The 25274-nt window shown below is 40.5% G+C and overlaps 1 protein-coding gene across 4 annotated transcripts in view; it reads left to right on the top strand.

The window, feature by feature from the left end:
• The window catches only part of RERG (RAS like estrogen regulated growth inhibitor), a 110324-nt gene that overhangs the window by 73024 nt on the left and 12026 nt on the right, over positions 1–25274 (top strand). For all 4 annotated transcript variants that reach the window (XM_021390610.1, XM_021390619.1, XM_021390639.1 and 1 more), the window contains exon 3: positions 14405–14461. In XM_021390610.1, coding sequence (XP_021246285.1) covers positions 14405–14461 — 57 coding nt within the window. The remainder of the gene's footprint in view (positions 1–14404; positions 14462–25274) is intronic.

Here is a 25274-nt window from a genome sequence, read left to right as displayed (position 1 = left end):
CTTTCCAGGAATGCTTTTCTCTTTTCCAGCCAGTGCTTTCTGTAGAAGTGGCTTATCTGACAGTAAGTTACAATGATTACCACTGCTTCTCTGCTTTCTTGAATACAGTCACTGACTTCTTATCTCCTATATCAGTGCATGACATACCTTTGAAAGTTGTACTTTGCCTTATTAAAATGAGTGCATAACTCGTCCTTTTTCTAACCAGACTGTGCTCTTTAGTTTAGAGCAGTGAATTATTTACCTCTTCTTGCTGCTTATGGTTCTGTCTTCGGACTAAACTCTGAAAAATGGGAGAACAAGGAACAAATAATATTCCTCCTCCAGCTATGAACCTGGTAGCAATGTGGAGAGCAGCAATTGCTGCCTTGACTGTACCTCCTCTGGGACAACAGGTAGAGCAGATAGAGCAGATAGGCCCACCTAAAGCAGAAGCTGTTGTAGGGTAGGAACAGAATCACTGTGGGTGTTATTGCCCCCTGAAGGCTCCATGTCACTGGGGCTTGGTCACAGCCCCAGGTGGATTGGTAGGAGGTGACACAGACCTTCCAAATGCTCCACGATCTAACAGTGAGCCCACAGGGCACGCCTCAGAGCTGAAAGACCGTTATCTTTTCTTCCATGTGAAAACATAACAATAAAGAGGAGATTCAACTACTTGAAAAACAACCCTTGCTCCCACAAGGAAAGTGAGTAAAAAGCTCAGCTCTGGCCGAGTGCGTTGGAGTTGCAGAGTCCATCTGCCCCCTGCAGCAGACTTGTTGGTCAGACTACAAGTCTCATCTTTAGCTCCTGGGGAGGATAGTGGGCCCCTTACTAGAAGAAAGACATTGAGGCCCAGGTGCATGTCCAGAGAAGGGCAATGAAGCTGTGAAGGGTCTGGAGTGCAAGTCTTATGGGGAGCGGCTAAGAGAGCTGGGATTGTTCAGTCTGGAGAAGAGGAAGCTCAGGGGAGACGTCATCACTCTCCATAATTACCTGAAAGGAGGTTGTGCATAGCTGCGGGCTGGCCTCATCTCCCAGGTAACAGTGATAGGACAAGAGGGGCTGAAGTTGTGTCAGGAGAGGTTCAGGTTGGGTATTAGAATCATAGAACAGCCTGGGTTGAAAAGGACCGTAATGATCATCTAGTTTCAATCCCCCTGTGTGCAGGGTTGCCAACTAGACCAGGCTGCCCAGAGCCACATCCAGCCTGGCCTTGAATGCCTTCAGGGATGGGGCATCCACAACCTCCTTGGGCAACTTGTTCCAGTGCGTCACCACCCTCTGAGTGAAAAACTTCCTCCTAATATCTAACCTAAACCTTCCCTGTCTCAGTTTAAAACCATTCCCCCTTGTCCTATCGCTATCCACCCACATAAACAGTCGTTTATACGCTCCCTTCAAGTATTGGAAGGCCACAGTGAAGTCTCCCTGGAGCCTTCTCTTCTCCAAGCTAAACAAGCCCAGTTTCCTCAACCTTTCTTCATAGGAGAGATGCTCCAGCTCTCTGATCATCTTAGTGGCCCTCTTCTGGACCCGCTCCAACAGCTCTGCATTTTTCTTGTGCTGGGGGCTCCAGGCCTGGACGCAGTACTCCAGATCTGGCCTCACAAGAGCCGAGTAGAGGGGGACCACCACCTCCCTCTCCCTGCTGACCACACCTCTTTTAATGAAGCCCAGAACGTAGTTGGCCTTCCGGGCTGCCAGCGCACACTGCTGGCTCATGTCAAGCTTCTCATCCACCAGAACCCCCAAGTCCTTCTCCGCAGGGCTACTCTCAAGGAAATCTTCCTCCACTTTGTATAAATACCTGGGGTTGCCCCAGCTCAAGTGCAGCACCTTGCATTTGGCCAGCTGCCCAGGGAGGTGGTTTAGTGGTCATGGTGGTGGTGTTCTATGATTCTATGATATGTCAAGGAGAATGAGGAAAATAAAAAATGCCAACTAAATGTGCATCCTTGAAGCAGCAGGGAACCAAGGGTCATAGAATAGTTTTGCTGTCTGTAAACAGCTCATGGAAAATGCATCTTCTAGCAAAGAAATAAAATAAAATGAATGCTTTCCTTGAAGTTCTATCCCTGCAAGCATTGTTTCAGCATCCAGATAAAAGCAATATTTATATTTGCTAAACCCTTACGGTTTGTCAGTGTCGGCCTATCTGAAGGGAAAATCCATTTATCCCCACAGCAACAATATTCCATCCAGGTTCCCAGTGAAATTGAGGAATGTGCAGAAAAACTAAAGACCAAATTTTTCTTAAGCTGCTCAGGTGCTGAAAGCAGAAGACGTGTTAAAAGGAATTTCTAGAAATGTCCTTGCATAAGTGAAATCACCGGGTGTAGGATGCGTTTTCTCCAGCAGCACAGCCAGTCCCAGCATTTCCCTCCTTTTCCACCAGATCACCTTCTGCTCTCTGTTTGGCCAGCTTGGCTCTGGAGTCATTGTATCTCTTCCAGGATCACTGGAACGATCAGGGCAAAGACAAAAACTTCTTGGGGAAAGAGCATCTTTTTAATGAGGGTTATTGAACAGATTCCACATGGCGCTCATCCCCACAACCATGTGGATGAACAGGACTGGGTGGCTGCACTTGGGTAGCTATGGACTGGGGAGTGACAAGAGGCTCACTGGTGACAGACTGACAGGATGACAGCACGCAATGGCATCCTTAAGAGACCAGCACCATCTAACTGCTATTGGACTGCTGGCTGCCTCTCTGCCCTGATAGGCACATTAACAGCTTTGAATATTTAATCATTATTCCATTTTAAACCAAAGAAAAGCGTGGTGGAGCAAGGAATGTAAACCTCAACTCAGACCAGCTCCAAAGGTTCTGTATCAGCCTTTGTTACATGCAAATGGAGGTTTTCTTGCTTGTCAAACTGTAGATTCCCAGGGCTGCATTTCCTCACGATTTGTATGATGTCATCACCAAGAGCTAAGCAAATGCAGATTGCTGCAGTCAGGTTATAGCACTCTATAGGGCAGTAACAGGAAAAATGAACTTAAATTGCTTTATTCAACTGCTGGTGGAGAAAGTGGAATCATTTATATTCGCTCTGCACACTCTAAAATGACAATGGGGTGAAACTGAGTAAGTGTTCTTAAGAAAAGCATTAAAAGAAAAACTCAGCAATAAGCAGTTTATCAGGTTAGCCCGAGAAAATAATAGAAGACAATATTGCAAACTTCCTTATTCCTGAAGGGTCTTTGAGCATCTAACACTGCAATCCACAGGGTGACGCATACCTTCCGACCCTCAGGATTGAGGATAAGATGCTAGTAGGAAAAGATGACATAACACTCTTGCAAAACTGCTATGGGATCTTTAACATCCCCTTAGAACAAACAGGAACTTGGTGTTTTCAGTCTCATGTAAAAGGAATGAAGAAAATCCCATTGCTAAGGTCACTTTAAACTGGGTAAACCACTGAATGAGATAATGACTGGCAGAGCTCTGAGTATACAACTCGTTATCTTTGCATCTGTGTAATTTCTATGGATCAAAAATGTGCAAAAGAATCTCATACAAATAGAACCTCAGCTTTTGGGGGAATAACTTGTTGTTTATCGTGAGTAAATGTAGCAGAGCTTCCTCTCAATATGTAATTTTAACTAAGCATAGCTAATTAGCTAGCTGAGACCGGAACGCTCTCTGTATCTGTTGCAGTCTGGAGGGGCAGGGCCAGGTATCCTGGCAGCTGTGATGACCACCATAAACTAAGTTATGTTAAACCTCCAAGGTTGAGGCTTGAGATAAGTCAGAGCTTTCACAACATCTGTTATCTACTACTGTGTTTTTTATTTTGTTTGAAGTCATATGATATTTATTAGCTGAATGTCTTTAAGTTTTGAAAATGAAAGCAGAAATTTACCATTTAAATTTAGGAGTTTGAAGTTTAATCCGAACAGTTCCCAGGATCGCATGTCTGAATTCCAAGCAAAAGGCTAATAATAGCCCCTACATTATTGTAGGCACCAAATGAGTGCTTATAAAATTGCAGTTGCAGACAGGGATAGGAGATTAGAGTTATTTATCAAAGCAGTGGATTAGTTTAAACTCATTTAATGCTATTATTTGTACTGGGAATCAAGCACACCACACTGTAGCATATTGGCTGGACCTCTCGGCAGTGTTTATTGTCACCCAGCCTAACATGCTGTAGCTCTGATGGGGACTTGTTACTTTGGAGTCAGACGTCAATCTTCCTGCTGGCAGTGGTTGTATGGGATGAGCAGTATGTGAGATCACTCAAATTACCCTCAAGGTTTCAGACTGAAATAGGCTTTGGTTGCCAGTGATTTATGAAAAGTTGCTGTCCACCCACACCTGCTCTACCAGCATTCTCCACAAAAGAAAAGAGGTGATGCTGCCAGTGATGCTATTAGATACCACTTGGTGCCCATCAGTCCCATCTCTCTTGGGATCCTCTATCTGCAGCGTGCTAGAAAAGTCTTTAGTCTGAGTTTTCCTCCTCAGCTCATCATTTCTCCACTTTGGAACATTCTTCTTTGTACTGTGTCAAAGAAACATATGGTCCATAGTATTTAAATTATGTTTTATTTTAACTGTTAAATACAGCCTATCACTTACTGTTTTTGTTCTTTAGTATTGTGAACCCTGCTGTGGAAATGATACCTTTTCTCTTCGAGATTCTCTGCTCCTGCTGCTGTGCCTCTTAATCTCCCGCATGTAATGGAGAAGTTGTTTACCATAAAAAATGCTGGCACAAACAGAACTGCAAGATTCCAGGTGGCAAGCAAGTAACAGGAGCAGATGTCTTAACAATGCACAGAAAAGGACGGGATAAAAAAAAAACAACAAAAAGCTGAACATAAAATGTGAGAGCAGGCATTAAGACATTTGCCACTGCTTTCAGTGAGATGCCTGAGGCATTTTGAATATTATACACTGTGGTGACAGTAACTAGTAACAGAAGCCTGGAAACTGCTATAGTTTATTGTCGCTCTGTGATGTCTATGCTCTCACATGCCTCTCTCTCCTTTCTTTCTTCTGCGAACTTCCCCATGTGTCCGGTTCAGGTATTTGGCAATGAGCTCAACAGAAAGAAAGCAATTCCATATCTTCTGCCTTTGAAACACCAGGTAGCCAGGGAGCTGCAATGCAAAGCCAACTGCTTACCCAATTTGAAAACAGTGGGTTCACAGAAAAGTAGTACTGTGAACCACATTAAAAAGATCTAACATTTATCAATGCTTATATCATTATCCTTATTAAAAAAATATATGGAAAATACATGGGCCAGTTTTCAGTGTATTTGGTTGCCCTAAATGTGCATTCTCCTGTGACACAGGCACCTTACAGGCATGTATCTGTTGATTGCTGAGCCTACTGCCCAGCCCTGACAAACCTGTAATATTCCTGTGTTTGCCTAAGCTCCTTTGTCAGACAAAGCTGGAAATTGCACAGGACAGATGATCTTTGAAGATATGAGTTGCAGTCACATCTGATAAACTATGCATGCAGTTAACGTGCGACAGGAAAATTATTACGGTCAGACTCAAGAGAAGGGTGATAGATATTCTGCTCATACTGCGGCCACACAGAAGGAGACAGTGACATCTAACAAAATGACATAGCGAGCTCTGTGTCCCTTTACATCACTGTGTTTCTGGGGTAAAGGAGAAAAGGTTCAATTCATGCCATTCTAGATACCACTTGTCCTGATATGTACAGACAAAGAAACAGCATGCTGCTTCCATGAAAGTACTTTACACGGTCCTGAAGGTTACAGATACACAGGTCACTCCAAAAGTGATGCCTCCTCTTTATTTTCACAAAAACTACATATATAATAACGTAATACAATACAGCCCAACACATTTCTCCAGAGTATTACAACTACTGCAGGAAGTAAAAGAACAAATAGAGCTGGAGAGCTTTGGGCTTTGTTTAATTCGGCTTTGCATTTAAAAAAAATCTGCATTTCCTTAATTACAGGTTTTTCAGGAATAATAAAAAAGAAAAGGTGAAGTGTTCAGGCATTCCCTTTGGAAGAGAAATCTAAAATACTCCCTTCAAAAAAAAAACAGCCTTTCTACTCACAGTGCAGTTTCCATTAAAAATTAATTCATACAAAAATGCTTTGACAATAACCAGAAGTCCATTCTGCCATCCAGAGTATTAAAAAAATCCCTCTTATTTCTTTCCTTTCTTTTTTGCCTTTTAAATACGACAGGCGAAACTTGGCCAAAGAACAGAGTGAGATGTTTTCTGGAGTCAGCACAGGGAGAAATTTAAGGGGAAAAAAATAGAAGTCCCTGCAAACTTTGCTGTCTTGCCATTCTAGTGTGGAAAACCAAATCCTATTCTCATTTGTCCAGTGTCTTTCAAAAGAGCACACAAATTCAAAGCTTACCCGTTACCTAGGAAAGTCACGGTTATTTGTGTAATTTCACTTGTAGGACTTGCTTTACAGCCTGATCACAAATACACTCCATCTTGCACACACAAACATCTGGAGGTGTTATCATTAACTGTGTTTTGGAAAGCCATATGTGTTAGTAATACCACACCAGAAAGTTTAGTCTTCATGAAGCAGTGACATAACAAGCTATACAATAAAGTCAAGAGAGGAGAAATGGTAGAGGTATGGATATTGCACACTGTGTTTCTAAAATGATCAAAACCATTAGACAGGCCAGTCTCACCATTTGTCTTTTATATGAGGGGAGTTCTGTAAAATAAACAACCCTATACTGGAACAGTTTATTATGGAATGGAATAACAAGACAAATTAAGCCTCCTGCTTATGTGCCCCATGCGGTAACTGTTGGAAAGAAAATACTTCCAGCTTAAAAGACAGTGGGCAGAACCTTAGTATGAAAACACCCTGGATAAGTCATAATGGGATGAATGACCATCAAAGCTGCATATTTTGCAAAATTCGTGGTAGGCTATTTCAGAAGAATATATGGAGTTCTTTCTGTCATGAAATTACCACACCAGGAGCAAGGCAAAAACCACTTCCTGCTATTAATATTTGGACATGGTTAATAACGAACATTTTGACAAACAACCCTTGCATTTTTCATATTCAGTACTGAATAAGGAAGGCTTTCAGTTTGCTAACATGTCAGTGCTTAGATTGCTTTTTGCTCAGTGTCTCAGCAGTGGCAAATTTTGCCTCTCACTTGAGGACTAAATCTCTAGACTGTATCTCCATCCATGAAAGGAGATACCAACTGCTCTGCAACATCAGATTTAGGAGGTTTGCAAGGTGCCAGCCTACAAGAACAGGACTGGGCACAGTTAGAAATGCACAAGAGCTAGAGAACCCACAAGAGCCCATGCCTGAGCATGTGGAGCCTGTAGACACCTGGAAGTTTGTGCAGCCCACACGGTCTGACCAAGAGAACTGAAGCAAGGGAAGTGGAGCACTGTGTAAGCAGTCATCCTGGAGATAAGTGTGCTCATGGGTACAGCAATTACTCTTGTACAAGCCAGGAAATGGATCACTCACCTTTCCGTTTGGCGAGCACTTGTGATTGTTGGTTTCATTGCAGTGATGTCAGTGACATCTACATTCATTGTCAGGGCAGGCAAAAGTAAACCACTACGCATGCTCTGATAAAAGCTCAACTTACTTTTTCCTTGCTTCATTCCCTGCAATTAAGAAGTGCTTGTAAAATCTGATACAGTGCTTCCTTCAAGTCCCCTGTTCAGACAGCAGAGAGAAGATTATTAAATAAGCAGTACTTATGGACTGATAGAGTTTCAGATGAACTCCTTGAAACAAGTTACTTTTCTCCAGATGCTTCCCACTCAAAAGTTCCTAAAAGCAGGCACTTTCCACAACAATGAATTGCAGTCACATCTGAGAGAAACTGAAATTGCCACTGACAAAAGAAACACTACTCAAGACTTTACAGTAGAAACTGAAACATAACAGAGATTTTAAAATAAAACACCAATTACTTTGTGATTTGGTCAGATCCAAAGGATAAATATCCTTTGGAAGACAGCTAAAAGACATGGCTGATTATGGACTATGAATAGGATAATGGCACTGTCCTTCCAGATGACTTGCCAAAAGAAGGCCAGTTATTGACTTCTAAGTGAACAACCTACTGAATTAGCATTTAAAACAGGGATTGTTCAGATTAGGGTCCACAGCACCGAAGCCTACATCATTTCAAGTGAGGAAATTACTGTGGATTACACTAAGCGGAATAACTTCTTGAAATGAAAGAGTAACACATTTTTTCACACATGTTCAATCCTAGTTTGTATTTACTGTTACAAATAAGATAAGCTTTTTTGTTCTGTACTTGACCTTAGTCAGTGGAGGACCTCACTATAGTGTCACAAAAAAAAAAAACCATACAAGCACACACAGTAATTTTTCTGAAGAGTTTAGTACTTAAGACATTGATTAAAATACCCATAAAATGTGCAGAGTGTGAGACAACAAGGTAGTCAACAAGAGACCAACAGACAGCTGGACTAGATGATCTTAGTGGTCTTTTCCAATCGTTATGATTCTATGATTTTCATACTGGGTACAGTTCTGCCTTCCTTGTCCTCCACTGATCTAATTTTGCTCCATTAAATTTTCTTTCTAGCTTAATGCAAGCACATTAGGTCTCCGTGTCAGCAGCAAGCACAGTGAACAAGCCAGGAGAATAGGGAATACAGAGAAATCCTGTTGATGTCCAGCTCACCACTCACCCAGCCTTGCTAAATTAATGCAGACACTGTAAAAACTAAGTCAAATCCAAGCCCCCGAGCACAGAGCCAGAAGCCATGACTGCATGTCTACACTCATGATGCAGCCGGGATCAGAGGGCAGTGCCACATTGCAAGTTCACATTTTTCCTTCTCCCTGGAAGACCTGCACATTCAGAAGCAAATGAGAAGTCTTGTGGTAGTGGTTTTAAAACAAGCCATTACCTCCCGAAGCTGGTCACATAGCTCCCACGCCAGTGTGCTGCATTGCTGCCCTCCAAGCCCCCTGAAACTCAGCTACACAAGGGGCCTCCAGGAGAGAGTTCATATCCCATTTGCCCTAACAAAAATATACGTTTTTAAAAAATGAAATAATTTTCCCGTGAAAGTGCCTTTTGATCATTGTAACAACTGGTTTCAACCACTTCGGTTTCTCCAGCCAAATATAATTTACTGATGACATGTCATCACAGCACCAGGAATGGACTTGTTGATATGTTAAATAATGGGACTTCTTTCAGATAATTTTTATAGCTCAAAATTCTCATGGCATAAAAGAGTCATCATACAGTTATTTAACTGTAGAGAGCTGTTACTTTTCTTAGAATAACTTTGAACTCTGTCTCTTTTGGGGAGAAGGAGGCATTTTTCAAATAAAATCCAGCTTCCATTCTTCCTGCCCTCAAAGCTCAGCCTATATTAGCTGGAGCAGTAACAAAATCATGAAGATATGTATTCAGTCAGACTGTAAATTTTACCAGAGCCATTTATGTTACTAAATCCAAACAAAGATCTAAACCAAAACTCAATGGTGTATATACATATAAATGTTCAAGAAAGATACGGACTGAGATTTTTAAAGCTGGGTAAGGACCTTAGCCACACAAGTCCCAAAGAAACTGATTAATTATGTGGTTGACAATCTCAGTTTATAAACCAAGTTAACTCCTTGTATAATTTCATTGTCTTCTACAGTGGAAATGTATTTGACAGATAGTCATGTTTCTTCTCCAAGAATAACTTCTAAGGCAGAAGGTTTAAACATGTGTGAATGAAAGTCACAGGCCAAGTTCTACCCAAATTTAAACCCTGTACAAAACAGCTGACTTGGAAATGAGGGTGTAAGGAAAGGCAAAAAGAGACATGAGCCTATTCTTCCTTTGCTGCGGCATTACATCAATTTCCTTAGGTAATGGTCATGTCTCTGAAACATGGCAGGAATCCTAATTGCAGTTTGTTGGAGATTTTTTCCTTCAAAGCCTGAAAATTCATGCATTTCACAAGCAGTAAGTGTTGGGGAAGGGCCTGGGCTCCTTTCGGCAGAGAACAATGAAATTGACTTCTGTTCAGTACTGCATTGATTTGAATCTTTTCTGCTTCAAAATACATTTCATCTTTTCCTACAATGAACACTAGGAATGTTGATTGTAATACAAACACTGGAACTAGTCACCTAGTTTAATAAGAAAATAATGTTTCATACATTTTCAATCTCCGTATTATTTAAAATCGAAATCCAGTATGAAGATTATTATTATTACTTTAAAGTGTTGGGCTATTTTTGGCTTATTTTTAGCATCGGAGCAAATACGACTAACAGGTCAAGTGCTTCTTTCTCACCTTAGCAAAGGTATGTGCAACTCCAATCTCAACTTCTCATTTGTAGCATTGCTAAGGGTATGAAGAAGATTTATTGCTTTGCCTGAAGTGTCCCTTTTGCCAGCAGCAAAAATCTGAGCACCACAACCCTAAGTATAGTGAATTTCTAATGTCTTCGTTTCTGATTCTTCTGCTGGCAGAAGTTATTTTACTGAAACAAAAGTGATGTAATCTGGCAGTAACTGAGCTCAACATAAACAAAATGGCTCCACAGTAATATTCGTGCTCTAGAGGGATTATTTCTAGGGCAGGCAACACAAGCCAGCAACTGATCTAGGCTGAGCACTTGCATTCCCTTCCCAACTCTCCTCTCATTGCCTCTCTTCGGTTGGACCAGATAAAGTCACACTGCTGTAATACCCAACTGTATATCAGAGGCCCATTTGCTAAGCACCCCTAAGAAGATGAAGGTGGAGATGCTTCCTATCCAAAACATCTTGTGATCATTTAGAAACAGGACAGACACTAGACCAAGAGCATCTCGTGCTTCCCATCTGTAAAATGTAGCTGCTAAACCTCAGCCTTGTTGAAGTGCATGGAAGCCAGTACCACTTCATTTAGTGTACACACTTCTACCCCTGTTCTCTTAGGGTAGCCTCAGCAGTCATGACTGAGTTCTATCTCCCTTTTTTCACCTAGCCTCACCTCCTTCATTTTGGCTATGTCTGAAGTAAGCTCTCCTCCCCCAGAGCTGCACACTCTACGACCTTTCTCAGACATGAGTGCTTAACAGATTTTCTTCCAGTCCCCCTCATCTCTCTGAGCCTCTTTCTCCAGCAATTTCTGTCTACAAATACAAGGGGCCTGTGCTTTACCTGCTTCTTTGCAATTGCAAACAGCATACCCAACTGTCCCAGCTGCATTCCCAGCAAGCAGATTGCTGGACACCTGTGAGCCAGCATCCCAAAAGCCCTCTTCAGTTATAAGATAGAAGAGTGCAATGTGCTGCCATAAAAGCCAGCCCATGGGGTTTTCTTCTCTTTGCCAGCATTTTACAGCATCTATGTATGTGTGGGTGGTGCTCATTAAGAACAATGACATAGTGATAAGCTGAGAAGCGAGAAAAACTGTGATTATACTCATGTGAATTCTGCAAATTCATATTCTGACACTAAAATAAATTATAGTTTTCCACCTTTGGAGTCCATTTGAGAACCCACTCTGCTGCTATGAAACAATATGCACCAAACTGCCTTCTCTGAAAGGGTGGAGGAATACCTTGCAATTCTCAACATCTGAAAAACAGTGTGCGGCAGGCATGAAGCAGGATAGAGCGAATGCTATTTCTTCTGAGCACTCAAGCATACAGGCTTTTCACTTTAGTGGGCCGCAGAGCTCCTGGAAGCATTTTTAAAATTTGTTCTTGAAAAGTAACATGGTAAGGAGCTTCAAAAAGCATGTCAGGAGAATTTCTACCCTGCATCACTTCCCCAGTCAAAATAGAACTTGCCATTTATTTTACTAGCAATTAGAGAACCAATTACTAGCAATTACAGAAGAGTCATGACCAAACTTTTAAAACGTCAAGATGTTTAAACTACACCAGCTGAGGTAAAGCATGGGGAAAAAAAAAGCACTGGTGCTTTATGCATGGAAAATAAGCTACACAGAAATCTTCTTATACTGTGATGACATCCACATTAGGATCACGACTTGAAAAGTACTTTAAGTATTGCCACATTCACTCTGAGGGCCAAGGAGAGCATTGCTGCAAAGGCTTAAAAAAATACCTAAGGAAAAAAAGAATCTTAAAATAACAGCTATTTAAAATTGCATCTTGTCTAGTGATCTCATTTCCTTAGGATCAGATTCTTATTACTCTCCAAGTGTGAAGCATAGTTAAGTCTTCCTGAAAACTAAAGTTCTGACTCTATTAAATAAAATAGATTCCGAGTGACCAAAGCTGAATTAAGTTTGTTATGTAGTGTTGGGCCTGGAGCATCTCTCATATGAGGAAAGACTGAGTAACCTGGGTCTGTTGAGCCTGGGGAAAAGAAGACTGAGGGGCGATCTGATTAATGTTTATAATTACCTAAAGGGAGGTGGGAGGCAAATGGATGAGGCCAGGCTTTTCTTGGTGGTGTATAGTGATAGGACAAGTAATGGCCTAAAACTTGAACATAGGAAGTTCCATACTAACATGTGGAAGAACTTCTTTATGGTAAAGGTGATAGAGGACTGGAACAGACTGCCCACAGAGGTTGTGGAGTCTCTTCTATGGAGATATTTAAGACCTGTCTGTACACCTACCTATGTGACCTGTTGTAGGGAACCTGCTTTGGCAGGGGAACTGGACTTGATCTCTTGAGGTCCCTTCCAACCCTACAATTCTGTGATTCTGTGATTCTGCTCTTGGGCACTGAAGTCTGGAGTGTGAGAGATTCCTATTGCTTTGATTTAAAAAAAAGCCAGAATTTAGCTTAGATGTCACCTTTTGCTGTCTGTCTGCAGCTGAAGGAAGAATAGAATAATGCTGTAGGGATGACAAGAAAAACTTCTCCTATAGCTGATATCACTGAAATCATAGCTAGCGGAGGGATACTTCTTTCTCCAGTCTGGAAACACAGAGAGGATTTTGAATATTTGACAGTGGTGAATGCTTATTTTACAGAATCACAGAATTACAGCACTAGAAGTACAAGGCAGCGCATAGTTTTAAGACTGATAGCTAGAACATAAGCAAAATCTTGGCAAAGCATTTGTAGGATGTCTTTAAATGGAATGGAGAGAGAAAGAAAAAATAGATATAAGAATATAAGTAGCAAAATCTTAGCCTATAAACTGAAATTGAGAACTAAGTATCCTGTGCTCCAAAATCCAAAACATTATTTCTATTTCTGCATATTCATTATTTTCACTTGTTGGTCATGAGTTTGAAATACAGTTGATTGCTTCCAGTGGCAAGTAGACAGAATACTGAAGGCAAGTTATTTCAAGGAAAGCATGTCAAGATACAGAGGAAGTGATTTAGCCAATTATATTTACCTTTTGAGGTTTCAAATCTGAAGGGAAAGTTTTTCAGAAATTATGAGGGCTGCTCTGAAAGCAGTGCCTCCAATTTTATGATGTTGGCTATGATGTCAGAGGCAGATGTTGGTGGTATGACAGTAGAGGTTGAACCTTCTGGACAATATTTCATTGCATTTTGTTGCTGTGTGTCAGATGGCAGTGGAAGGGCAGTCTGACAAAATAGCATCTGACATGGAAGTGTGCATGAAGTAAAGGTGTGGATTTGAATTCCTCCATGCAGAAAAAATGGCACCCACTGACATTCATCAATACTTGCTGAATATTTATGGAGACCAAACAGTGGATGTGAGCACAGTGAGGAGGTGGGTGGTGCATTTCAGCACTGGTGATGTGAAGAACAAGCCATGTTTTGGATGGCCATATAGATTTTGACAAGTGTGGCACGCAGGCTTTTGTTCATCGCTGGCAAAAGGCATAGCTAATGGTAGTGACTGTGATGAAAAATAGTGTTTTGTAGCTGAGAATTTGCTCTATCAAATAGTGTTATTGTGCTCTTTATATCTGTTGTAGTTTCAATGGAAATAAAGAGGAGGCATTACTTTCAGAGCAACCTACATGAATGATTATGAACACCTCTGGCTTTGAAGCTGCAAAGCATTCTGCTTCAAAACCTGCCAGCCCTTATCCCACTGGTTATGGCAGCCAAAGCAGTGTAGTTCTTTTCCCCCCAAAGGTCATCTGCTCATCTAACCCAAAGCACTCCAAATAAGGTTCTGATTTGTCTTTTTAACAGTAAAGCTATTGTGAGAAGAAGACAACATGAAAGAAATTTAGAGGCCATTGAAAGCCTCTTGGCATTCTTTTCCCAGCACTGTTTCACGGGTAAATGATTAATGCTATAACTTGTGCTATTTTGTTTCCCCCCTCTGAATGTTAGAAGTGGGCCATCAACAGTAAAAAGGTCTCAACTGCCTGCATAAGCAAAGCCGAATTCCACCCCCTGTTCAGGAGAGCTGCTACACAAGCATTCATACAGAAAAATTTGTTGGTAAAATTTTATAAACTGGCTAATCTGGTGGTTTCTGTGTCTTTTCCTTCCTGCAGCTCTTGTCGTACGCTTCCTGACCAAACGGTTTATCTGGGAGTATGACCCGACTCTAGGTAGGTTACATGTTCTTCTGTCTACATAGTATGCTATATATAACAGCATGTCTGAAGTAATGGAGAAACACAGAGTTAAAATTTTGAGCCTCGGTCAAGCAGATTTGCTGTAGAAAAGTCCTCTACGGTCACTGAAAACTGGAACAAATATTGCCTAAGATGGCAGAACAGAAATCTAGTAATGCACTCAAATGAAAGCAGAATTAAAAACGAGGCACAACTCTGCCCACACAGAGGTCAGGGAATTCTGCCACTGAAAGTAACTGCATTATTGTTTCACTCTGAAAACTGAAGTATTGAGCATGGGATCTGTTTTCTGCTTTGGTATAACACTACCAGCAGTTGCTGGAGAATAGAGTGGCTGGGATACACATCTCAAAAATTCAAGGGAAAAACAAGCATAGGTATTTACACTCTGCCTACACTAAGTTTGTAGTCCTCACCTGTCCAGCACACATTGCATTTCACTTCTAGGATGACCAGGTTGGGACACCAGTCATCAGAAGAGCATCAGCATGTTCCCTCCACAACTCCCGCCCAGCTGAGTTGGGTTGGCACTGTTGAGAAGTTGGCACAGATAACTTAAAAAGATTTCAAACAGTTTTCTGAATTAGAAGCCTCTTGAAATTGAAGGCCAACGTTAGATTTGTTACTATTTCTAAAGTTAGTGAATGCTTGAATGCTCAGCACCAGAGAAAATCCAGGCCTAGAAGTCTGATATGAGGTGTGAAGTAATGAGCCAGGAAATTTCCTTTTCTTCTACAGTCTGTTGCCATCTCCTTCTTAACCTCTCTTTGGAGACTTGAATAAACACTGTCCAGTTAAAAACTATTTCTTTCGTAGGGATCTTCCTTTTAGAGTTCACACTAAAGAAATAAAGAAATAGAGCACAATATAAGCTTGCACAGCAGAAACAAACAAGATGAAAATTTAATACACTTGAATACAAAACCCAGGCAGCCCTTTCAACAAAGGAAACTTTCCAATATCATACTGCACATTTTTGACTGTTAAGAGGAAGGATGATGAAGGATTGACAGATATTAGAACTCTCATCATAGGAAAGTAATTCTCAGAACATCCTGAACACAAATACATTCTTTTATCTGCTAATATAATTCACTGACGACTGTATTGATATGTCACCTGTCCTGCATAATAGGATGTTCAGTATAATGTTTAATTGAACTTCACCTTTACATTATTAATATATCATTTTCAGAATTTGACAATAGAAGAATATACTTTTAAAAAAGACTTTACATGCCAAGTTCATTACTATCTTGTAGGGACACTCCATACAAGAATATCCTAGCTCTGTTGTTTAAGCCCACAACCTAAAACAGTAGCCTGCTGCAAGATTTATTATTTTTTGTCCCATTATGGAGGCTGTGTGTCCTTCTCAGTGTACAAGCCTTGACATTTGTTTCTGTTTTTTACAAACTAATACAACTGCAATCCAGCCATGTCCCTCAGGATTGTCTTCCATTAGCAACATTGAAAGCTTTAATGCAGACAGTACTCCTATCTCAATAAAACAAAAAATAAATCTCTTCTGACTTACTGAATTCTATATTCTCATCCAGTTTAGAGGGTGACAGCTTAGGCTGTGTATTACAGCTATTGTGAAGCTAAGTGCTTTAGCCTCCTAAGAGGAAAAGGTTTCAGAAATGCATAAACCAATAAACTATTGTTAATAAGCTATTTCTTAATCATAGAAATCTCTGATGGAAGATGCGTGCTAGAAACTTTTTTGAAGTACTGTTTTTCAAACCATGTATCACAACAGGATTCTGAGGAGGTTCTGAAGTGTTAGAAAACACATCTCAGGAAATTCTAACCATTACTCAGGACTTCAGAGATAAGACAAAAAGATTGTACTTTCAAAAGCTTTGAGAAACAGTGCTTTGAAGAATGCATTCCTGGCTTTATCATGGTCATCCTGGGGTGACTTAGTGTCCAGTTACCTGTAAACATTGCTGAACTGAATTTACTGAGAAGTTTTATCAGATTTGTTTCTTCTTAGCAGTAATAGACTGGCAGTTGGGTGGAAAGAGTGATATCTATATATTCCACCAATTTAAGAAGCTTAAACAGATGCAAACCATCCAGCTACTAAGCAACAGGAGGTTTTGCCAAAAATCACTGGGTCTGTGACAAAAGTGTCATTTTTATAGTTTATTTCTTATGTCAAATTCTCAATCCCCCATTAGGGCAGATAATTCCTATCTTTTAGGAATTATCTTATATATATATATAAATATATATATATAAGATAATATTATATTTTAGGAAAGCTTTCACCAAGCTGTAGAAGGCCAGATGGAAATTCAACAGCATCCTAAGCTGAGTATCGAGGTTAAATAAACTCTTGTGCTCTTAATTCAAGGGTGGCACATTTTAACTGGAAAGAAAAAGGCCCATACATATAGATATTTTTTTTACTACTATAACCTGCCAGAAGAAAATGAAGGACAATATTTTTAGCAGTGTCTGGACATGCTGTTGTATCTCCAGGAGCCAAATTAAAAACCACAAAATAACATTTTCTGGCAAGAGCAACACCACTTAATCTTGCAAGTCTTGGCACATGGAGCTGCCAAGGAAGTCAGGACTTCGCAGCTCTGCCACTTCTGTTCATGGTACTGGATCTGTGGAGGCACTGATATGACAGCTGCATCTTCACAAAAGTACATACCACTGTGCTCTTTATTTTATCATTCTCAGCCAAGGGGTAAGAACTGCAGCAAAGGTCATTTTGTGGGGAGCGTTAACCATCATCCCTGACTTCTCCATCATTTCTGCTTGACTGGAAAGTCACTGCCACCATCACAACATTTTATTTTTTTTTTTTAATTTATTTGGCTGTTTTTTGAATAGGTGCCTAGTCACTCAAGCTAAGTGGTTACTTGGCATTATCAAGGTGAATGAGTTTCCTCTTTCAGTATTTGTTTATCATAAGTCACGCTAGTATCCCTTGCATGCAACAGAATTAGAAGGTCCAAAGAAGGAGCTCTGTGAAGAAATAGGCTGGAACTGCACATTTTAAAAAATATATATTCAGCTGTTTTCTAAAATATTATATATATGAATTCAGCATTAAACTTTGTCATTTTTAGTTAGTTAAATATGTACTGAGAAGGGGGATTGGGCCACTACATGGATTTCATCAAACATTCATTGAGTGTCTCTAAATAGAATGCAACTTGCCAGTTAATAAGCAGATTCGCTGTGGTGTTAGAAAGCCTGAAAACCACCTTGGCCTACTTAGGGCACCGTTTAACCCCAGCCTAAGAGCACTTCACAAACACAAGCAATGTTTCTGTGGTGGATTGAGTACAGAACTGGAAATCTGTGCTATATTTCAGTTTGGCTCTATTGACAGATTCATAAAAAGGAAGTATAAAAACAAGCATTGCTACGTGCCATTTCAGCAGGGCTTGCCAGGCAGCGGGTGGCAGCAGGCTGACAGTTGGCCTGCCAACATGGTGGTTCGGCTGCTAGAAGCAGCCCACAGGCAGCAAGCTGCCACCCTCACAGCCCTCTTAGGGTTCAACCATCTCCACCAGTTGCCACAAAAACAGATGTGGGTAAGTGCATAGCACATGCCAGATGACATCTTCTCAGGGATAGACATATTCTACAGAGAAATGTTTCAAGGTGGAGGTATTAAGGCCTTCATATGGCCAGCTACCTTCTGTGGGTAATATCTTGGGCTGAATTCAGGACTCCCATGGATCTCAGTAATCTAGGACTTCATGTCAGCTTTGTAAAGCATGTTGTGAATAGCTGTTCTTCTCAGCATCAGTAATTAGGAGTAAGAGTCCAGATCTCAACAGTTTCCTCCATGAGCTACTGGCAGTGCCCAGAATTTAGTGTGCTTTCTAGGGGCAATCCCAAGCACAAATACAGATTGGGCAGAGAATAGCTTGAGAGCAGCCCCGTGGAGAAGGATTTGGGGGTGTCAGTTGATGAAAGACTCAACATGAGCTGGCAATGTGTGCTTGCAGCCCAGAAGGCCAACCATATCCTCGGTTGCACCAAGAGAAATGTGACCAGCAGGTCAAGGGAGGTGATTCTGCCCCCCTACTCTGCTCTCATGAGACCCCACATGGAATACTGTGTCCAGTTTTGGGACCTCCAACACAAGAAGCACGTCAGCCTGTTGGAGCGGGTCCAGAGGAGGGCCATGAAGATGATCAGAGGGCTGAAGCATCATCTCTCAGACTGAGACAGTTGGGGCTCTTCAGCCTGGAGAACAGAAGGCTCGGGGGGGACCTTATAGCAGCCTTCCAGTACCTGAAGGGGGCCTACAGGAATGTAGCAACAGGACAAGGGGAAATGGTTTTAAACTGGAAGAGGGTAGATTTGGACTAGACATTAGGAAGAAATTCTTTACTGTGAGTGTGGTGAGACACTGGAACAGGTTGCCCAGAGAGGTTGTGGATGCGCCCTCCCTAGAAACATTCAAGGCCAGGCTGGGTGGGGCTTTGAGCAACCTGGTCTAGTGGGAGGTGTCCCTGCCTATAGCAGGGGGGTTGGAACTAGATGATCTTAACAGTCTCTTCCAACCCAAACCATTCTATGATTCTGTGATTCACCTACCCCCAAAGATGGAGAGGTACTGTGGTTTGCCATCAAACTAGCGATATGTAATTGAATCAACATCCCCATTTTTAAAATCAGAAGGGGAACAGGCCAATTCATTTTTTCCTGGAGACCAAAAAGGATGAAGAATCTCAAAGAGTCATCAAATCAGCATACAGACAGCACTGATGCTTGAAAAGTACTTAATGGGCAGCAGCAAATGACCAGCCTGCATCAGCCATGACAGTCAGGGAGAACCTCCTTGGTCAACTGATAAAGAAGAAAATTCATCAGGGTTATGCCTAAATGAGTGCTTTTAAAATCCAGTTTTGCAGTATTTCACTGAAAACCCATCTGCTGTTCTAACATATTGGGACAATTCACTCAGCTAGAAGCAGAGCTGGGATAACCAAGTCTAAGAAGAAATTATTAGAAAAAGAAGAAAAGAAGAGGATATTATGAATTTGGCTATGTCATTTGTTCTACATTAGAACATATGTACAGATAAAAGAATGAGGTGTTATGAGGTGCAGAGACATGTGACATCCATTTTTGCCATATAAGGAGGAAAACCACAGAAATAAAATCCCAAGGAAGTGCAGGAGACATATTCCTCAGTTCTTTCCTTGATTCTGTCACTGGTTTGTTTCCTGCAGTCTCTCTGCCTCTGCTTCTCACCTATAAAATCCTTCATCTCATAGAAGGATTGTAAATTCTTTAACTCTGCAAGTACTGGTCACTTAAAGACACTCACATTAAAGGTACATAAAAATACCAAGTATTTCTCCAAAGAATGAATTTTAAACAAAAAAAAAACCCAGCAAATAAAGAGTTAATATTCTTTCTGATCTTTCTAAAACTCAGTTGGCTTTCTCACACTATCCCTAGATATCTTTCTCTAGCTGTTCACATATTTCATACAACTTTGCTAATCCTCTGAAAGGAAAACTGTCTCTGAGTAGATAACCAGCCGCACAGAACTGGCCCATCTATGAAGCTAAAGAGACAGAAAATATAAGAGTTTATTTAATTTGAATGTGATAGAGAAAAGACTATTCATTACTTTGAAGGAGCAAAGGTAACTATACAGAAACACATGTCTTAAGAAAAATAATTTTGCTAGGATAACTAGATTAATGGTGACATTTTTAAGAGTATTTGCTCCCTTTTAACTATTTCAGGATTTCTTTAAGTTGCTTACTTTTTGTTCATTCTTTCAACTGGGAGAGAAAAAAAAAACTGAGCTGGTGTTCAACCAAGAAGACACCATTAAATATACATAAAATATATAGGAATCAGTAAAGCAGCAAAGATGGGACAGCAATTTGTATCACCTTATCTCCTGTTATCTTGATTATGAAAGGCCCATGATAACACTGTTGTTTTTCAGCTGAACATGAAATGGCCAAAGGATTGCACAAAGTTGCAAGTTCTTAGTGGAGGGACTGAGATACTTCTGTTAGGGCCTTGAGTTAACCAAGACCAAAGAATTTTGACCAGCTAGTGCTTAAAACTTTCAAAACCATAGCAGTAACAGCAGAAATCACTTTGTGCAGATATTGTTTACCTTGGCAAGAAGGTTTTTCCCAGTGGAAAACTTGTTGTAAGAAAGATTTTTTTTATTTAGGAAAAAGAAAAATCAAATCAAACAAACACCTTAAAAGGGCAGTTTTGCCTATATAACATCTGTAGCTGGGGAGTTCTGGTGACAAAATGGAATGTTCAGAGATCACAGGGGCAGCCTGCAGATATGATAAAGTAATTAGCGTTATAACCCCAGCAAGTATTTCTAGCCTGGACCAGGCATCTGAATTTCTTTTCTGTACCCTAAGAAGGATAGAGTTGTACAAACAGCATAAACAGAGCAGACTGTGAATATATCCCAACTAGCTTCCATCAAAATTGTTGAGAACCAGAAAGGAGCTTAGCTGTGGCAGCCAAGACCTCAGTAAAAATAGTTTATCAAGATAAAGATGCAAGAGCTATCTTTCTGGACTAACTTTGTACCAATCCAGCCATGAAAAAGAGCCAAGGTCCTCAAGACAGATCCTCAGCTCCATAGACACTTCTCAAAGAATACCTTTGCTCTCTGGCTTATTCTGCTAACACATTCTCTGGGCAGCTGGAATACAGTTTGAATACAGAGTCTTTGTCCCCAGGATTGCTTTCACTGCTGCAGATTGCAAGTTGAAGAAATGCATGTCGTTGTATACTGCAGATTTCCAGCTTTCTTGACTTTTGGCTCACTCAGCAAGTTTGTCTTAACACTCCTGAAGGCTTACTGCCTGCCTTTACCATAAAAACAGTAATTCCCAGCAGCACAGCGGTGAGAGAAACTGCTTAGACAGCAAACAGAACTTTTAACAAACAGGACCGTGCGAACGTCAGTGTTAATAAATCATTAACTGATGGTGCCTTCAGCTATGGGGTGTAGAGGTTGACAGAACAGGAGCCCTAGAGGGAACAGGGAACAGGCTGGGGAGGTCACCCCTCTAAGTCCCTTCCTCCTTCTGCTATCCAGCAGTCTACAGAGTGCCATAGACCAAATCACCGATACGCTCATGAAAATAGCCATGTTCTGTTGCAAGCTAAAGAGAGGGGAGAGAAGGAGGCCATCATCTTGCAAAACTTTGCCTTCTGCATATTTCATCTGAACACCCATGTTGACAACTACAGCTTATCCAAGTGCCTAGACAGAAATAATGCACATTGTTCATTAATGGCTTTCAGCCAAAATGAAACATAATGGTAACCAACCATTTGAGGCTGGGAGGAATGGCTGCCAGCCTGTGTTTCTGGAAATATCCTGAAAAATGTGTATGTGTTTAATACTTTGCTGGAAAACAGCCTTATTTTCAAGAAAGACTCTAGCCATTAACATTTTTAACTTCTTTTAACAAATTACTTGTTCCTTATGCTTCAGTACTTAACAAGTTCAGTGCATTAATAATCCAGATTATGCTTTGCTACCTATCTTCCCGGAGTTTTGTTTTTTTCCCCCGTTTCAGCACACTAGAAATATTACTTAACTTGATATAAATTGAATGCACATTATATCATTTGTACTATACTCCTCTCTAGTAGGATTTTATACTGAATGTATTATGGAAATGAAACATGAAAATACTCCCAATTTCTCTGAGGTGTCTGTAAGGAAAAGGATTGGTATGGCCTAGAGCACCTTAAACCCCTGACATTGGCTTCTGAAATGTTCAAAGTCTTGAAATGATGAAATTGTAATTGAGAGCAGCAGAGGAAGATGTTTAAAATAACATGGGAAGCAGTTATCCAGAAGTGTGGTTTGTTTTCTTTCATATGGGTCTCAAGATGAAGATATTCCTGATGCCAGTTGAAAAAATAAAAATACTGCATTTTCACTGTTGCTGCACACACAGTAGAATCAGGAATGGAAATAGCTCTTCTTGTTGCAGCTACAGCTGCAAAATATTTTGCCCCCAATTTTCTTGCTCATCATATTCCAAAATGTTCTCCAGATGAGAAGAAGTTTCCAGTGCTCGCTTCTGGACCTTCAGGAGCAAAGGATTTATTTTGCTTGTTTTAGGTGTGAAAAGAGTCTCACCGGTTAGTTTTCATTTATATTGGCAGAAATAAGGTGAAATGCACAGAGCTTTGCTAAAAGACTTTTTGCCACAGTCAAAAGAATGCAGTCAGAAATGGTTTATTTAAACTTAGACAGGCATAATTCCCACCAGGAACTAATGTCTCTGCTTGGTGTTGGTGGGAAAGTTGAATCAGACAATTAGAAAAACAGTTGAAGCCTTGAAGTTTGCTCCCTACTAGTTAGTGCTACCCCAGTTTTGTTGGTTTTGCTTTAACTTGCCTTAATGAATCCAGTTCCCAAGTACTTGTACGCATTTTCTCTGCCTATCTCAGCAAAAATTGAGCAAGGACAAGACCTATGGGAAAGGAATGGTAACACCATTCCCCTCAAAAGAAACCCAGTCTTAACACCCAGGAGAAGATTAAATACAGCACAATCCAACAACCAGACATACATTTTTGTTCAAGAAAACTATTCTAGGCTTTCTATTTTGAGGTCAAAAATTTTATCTATTGAAAATACTATTACATCAAGAAATAAGACTTCTTCATAGGCTAGTTTTATACATCCCTCCTACTCTACCTGGATAGCAAATTTTGATAATGCAATATAGATCCTTTCATGACAAGATGAGAACTTCATAGTTTAGTGTGGCTGTGTAAACATTACCAACTTATTTTGCTTCCCAAAAAAGTAAACATGATAAATCCAGAGTGCTCACTGAGTAGCAGACCTAACGGAGGCTCATTTATTCTGAATTTGTTCTCCGTATTTCATACTGCAGTAGCTTCTGTCTTAGCACATGCTCTTTTGCTTCACAGAGCGTCATGTTGCGTCCTCTTTATTCATCCAGTGTTCCCTCATGTCTTTAAACAGATGCATGGAGTATGGGTAGCCACAGCCTGGCTTGTGCAGATACATGTGGCTGCTGAGCACCCAGAGAAGATGCTGGATCTTCCTGTGTGTCTGCAGGGCATTTGAAAGAGTTTTTACCCTCATCCCAATTCTTGTTTTAGCAAAAGCTACAAGATGGAGAGCTTTGTCTTGGGCTGAAAGCAGCAAGTAAAAGCAGCTTGACAAGCTAGGACTCCCAGTGGCTGCAGCAACTACCACATGACTTTCTGTGTTCAACTCTAATCTGACTAGTTTGAGAAAGCTTGCTGTACTGCAGTCACATCTCTGATAACAGCAAATGTAGCTTCATAGAAGGGAACCAAAAAAGCCGAAGTGGAATTAAAAAAGAAAACTCCTTTGCACGTCAACATATCAATTCCAATAGCAGCGTTCACAGCAATAGAATGCATGTGACACAGGGTAGAGTCCTTAGAATCAAACCAAGCATCACTGCAAAAAAAGCCTTCTTTCATACACACATTCTGGTTTAAAATTGTGGTTTGACATGACTGTATTCGTGTTGTACAATAGTCTTACATATAAAGAACATCACAGGTACTGTATACACTTCTGGAACTGCTCCTTCTTTATTTCTCCAGTCTTGGGGCTACATGTGCCGAAACACGTAAAGCATTGACGAGTGCAACTCTAACTATCGGTGCTGTCAGAGCCACGTGACTGGCTTTCTTTCTGTAACTTTCTACTGCTTTTACATGTGATAATGATAGCAAAACAACAGACTGCATATAATTAGATGTTTTTTTGGTAAACAGTAAACAACCCAACTATGCTTATTAAGCGTTTTGTATTATCTGTTAATAAAAGAGACATATGGGTGTACATAGCAATAGACATGTTCTAAGTACACATAGTCAGAGCTCTGGTTGCTGCAAAACCTCTGATGGCTGCAGAATAAAAGCCCTCCTACAAGGTAAATAATGGAGTAAGTAACAGATGCAAGCAAGAAAAATACACTCAACTGAGTTTCAGGAAGAGCTGGGATGGAGGAAGAAGGCAGGAGAGATTTGACCAGTCAGGAGGGCACATTCAAGTTACAAGGGCTTTATAAAAGACACTAAGTTCCTGAAGCAACAAGGAAAGGCAGAGGAGGACAAGTTTCACAGAGGCAGGCTGAGGCAAGGCTCTGGAGAGCATCCTCAAACAGCACCACAATTAGTAATGGAAGTAATTGTTTTCCCAATGGCTGTCAGATCACTTTTTTTTTTAAATATGATAGAGAAAGATGTCATACTGATGGATTCCAAGGATCACAGAAGTCTAAATGATCAGGGAGTTTATTTAAAAAAACAACAACAACAACAACAAGAAACAGAAACTTGTGTCATGTAATCAGAAATAATTATGGGAAATTTTAGTCTTTCGAACATACTTCTACATCACCATCAATCAACATTTTTACCATAACTTAGAAGATGATACCTATTAGCTACAGCTTTTCAGTCTGGAAACTCAGCTATAATTATTACACAAAAGCTTTTTCTTGGTCTCTTGTAGTTCTCTGATCCAACTGGCTGAAAGCCACCAGGAGGGAGACCAAAGTTTTTTTTACAGTATTTTTTGTATGTACTTGTTTTAGTAACCTTTCTTCACAAAAATGAACTAGAATTCTGAAAGGAAGCAAAGCCTGTGTCTCTCTGTACTTAAAAGCAAACAAACACAACAAAAGAAAACCAACAAGCTGTTCTTTAAATTTACATGTAAAATAGCATATGTCACTGTTTCATCTTAACTGAACCTACTCCTACTGCA

This window comes from Numida meleagris, chromosome 1 (genome assembly GCF_002078875.1).
Source record: "Numida meleagris isolate 19003 breed g44 Domestic line chromosome 1, NumMel1.0, whole genome shotgun sequence".
Taxonomy (NCBI): domain Eukaryota; kingdom Metazoa; phylum Chordata; class Aves; order Galliformes; family Numididae; genus Numida; species Numida meleagris.
This window is presented reverse-complemented; position numbering and strand designations above follow the sequence as displayed.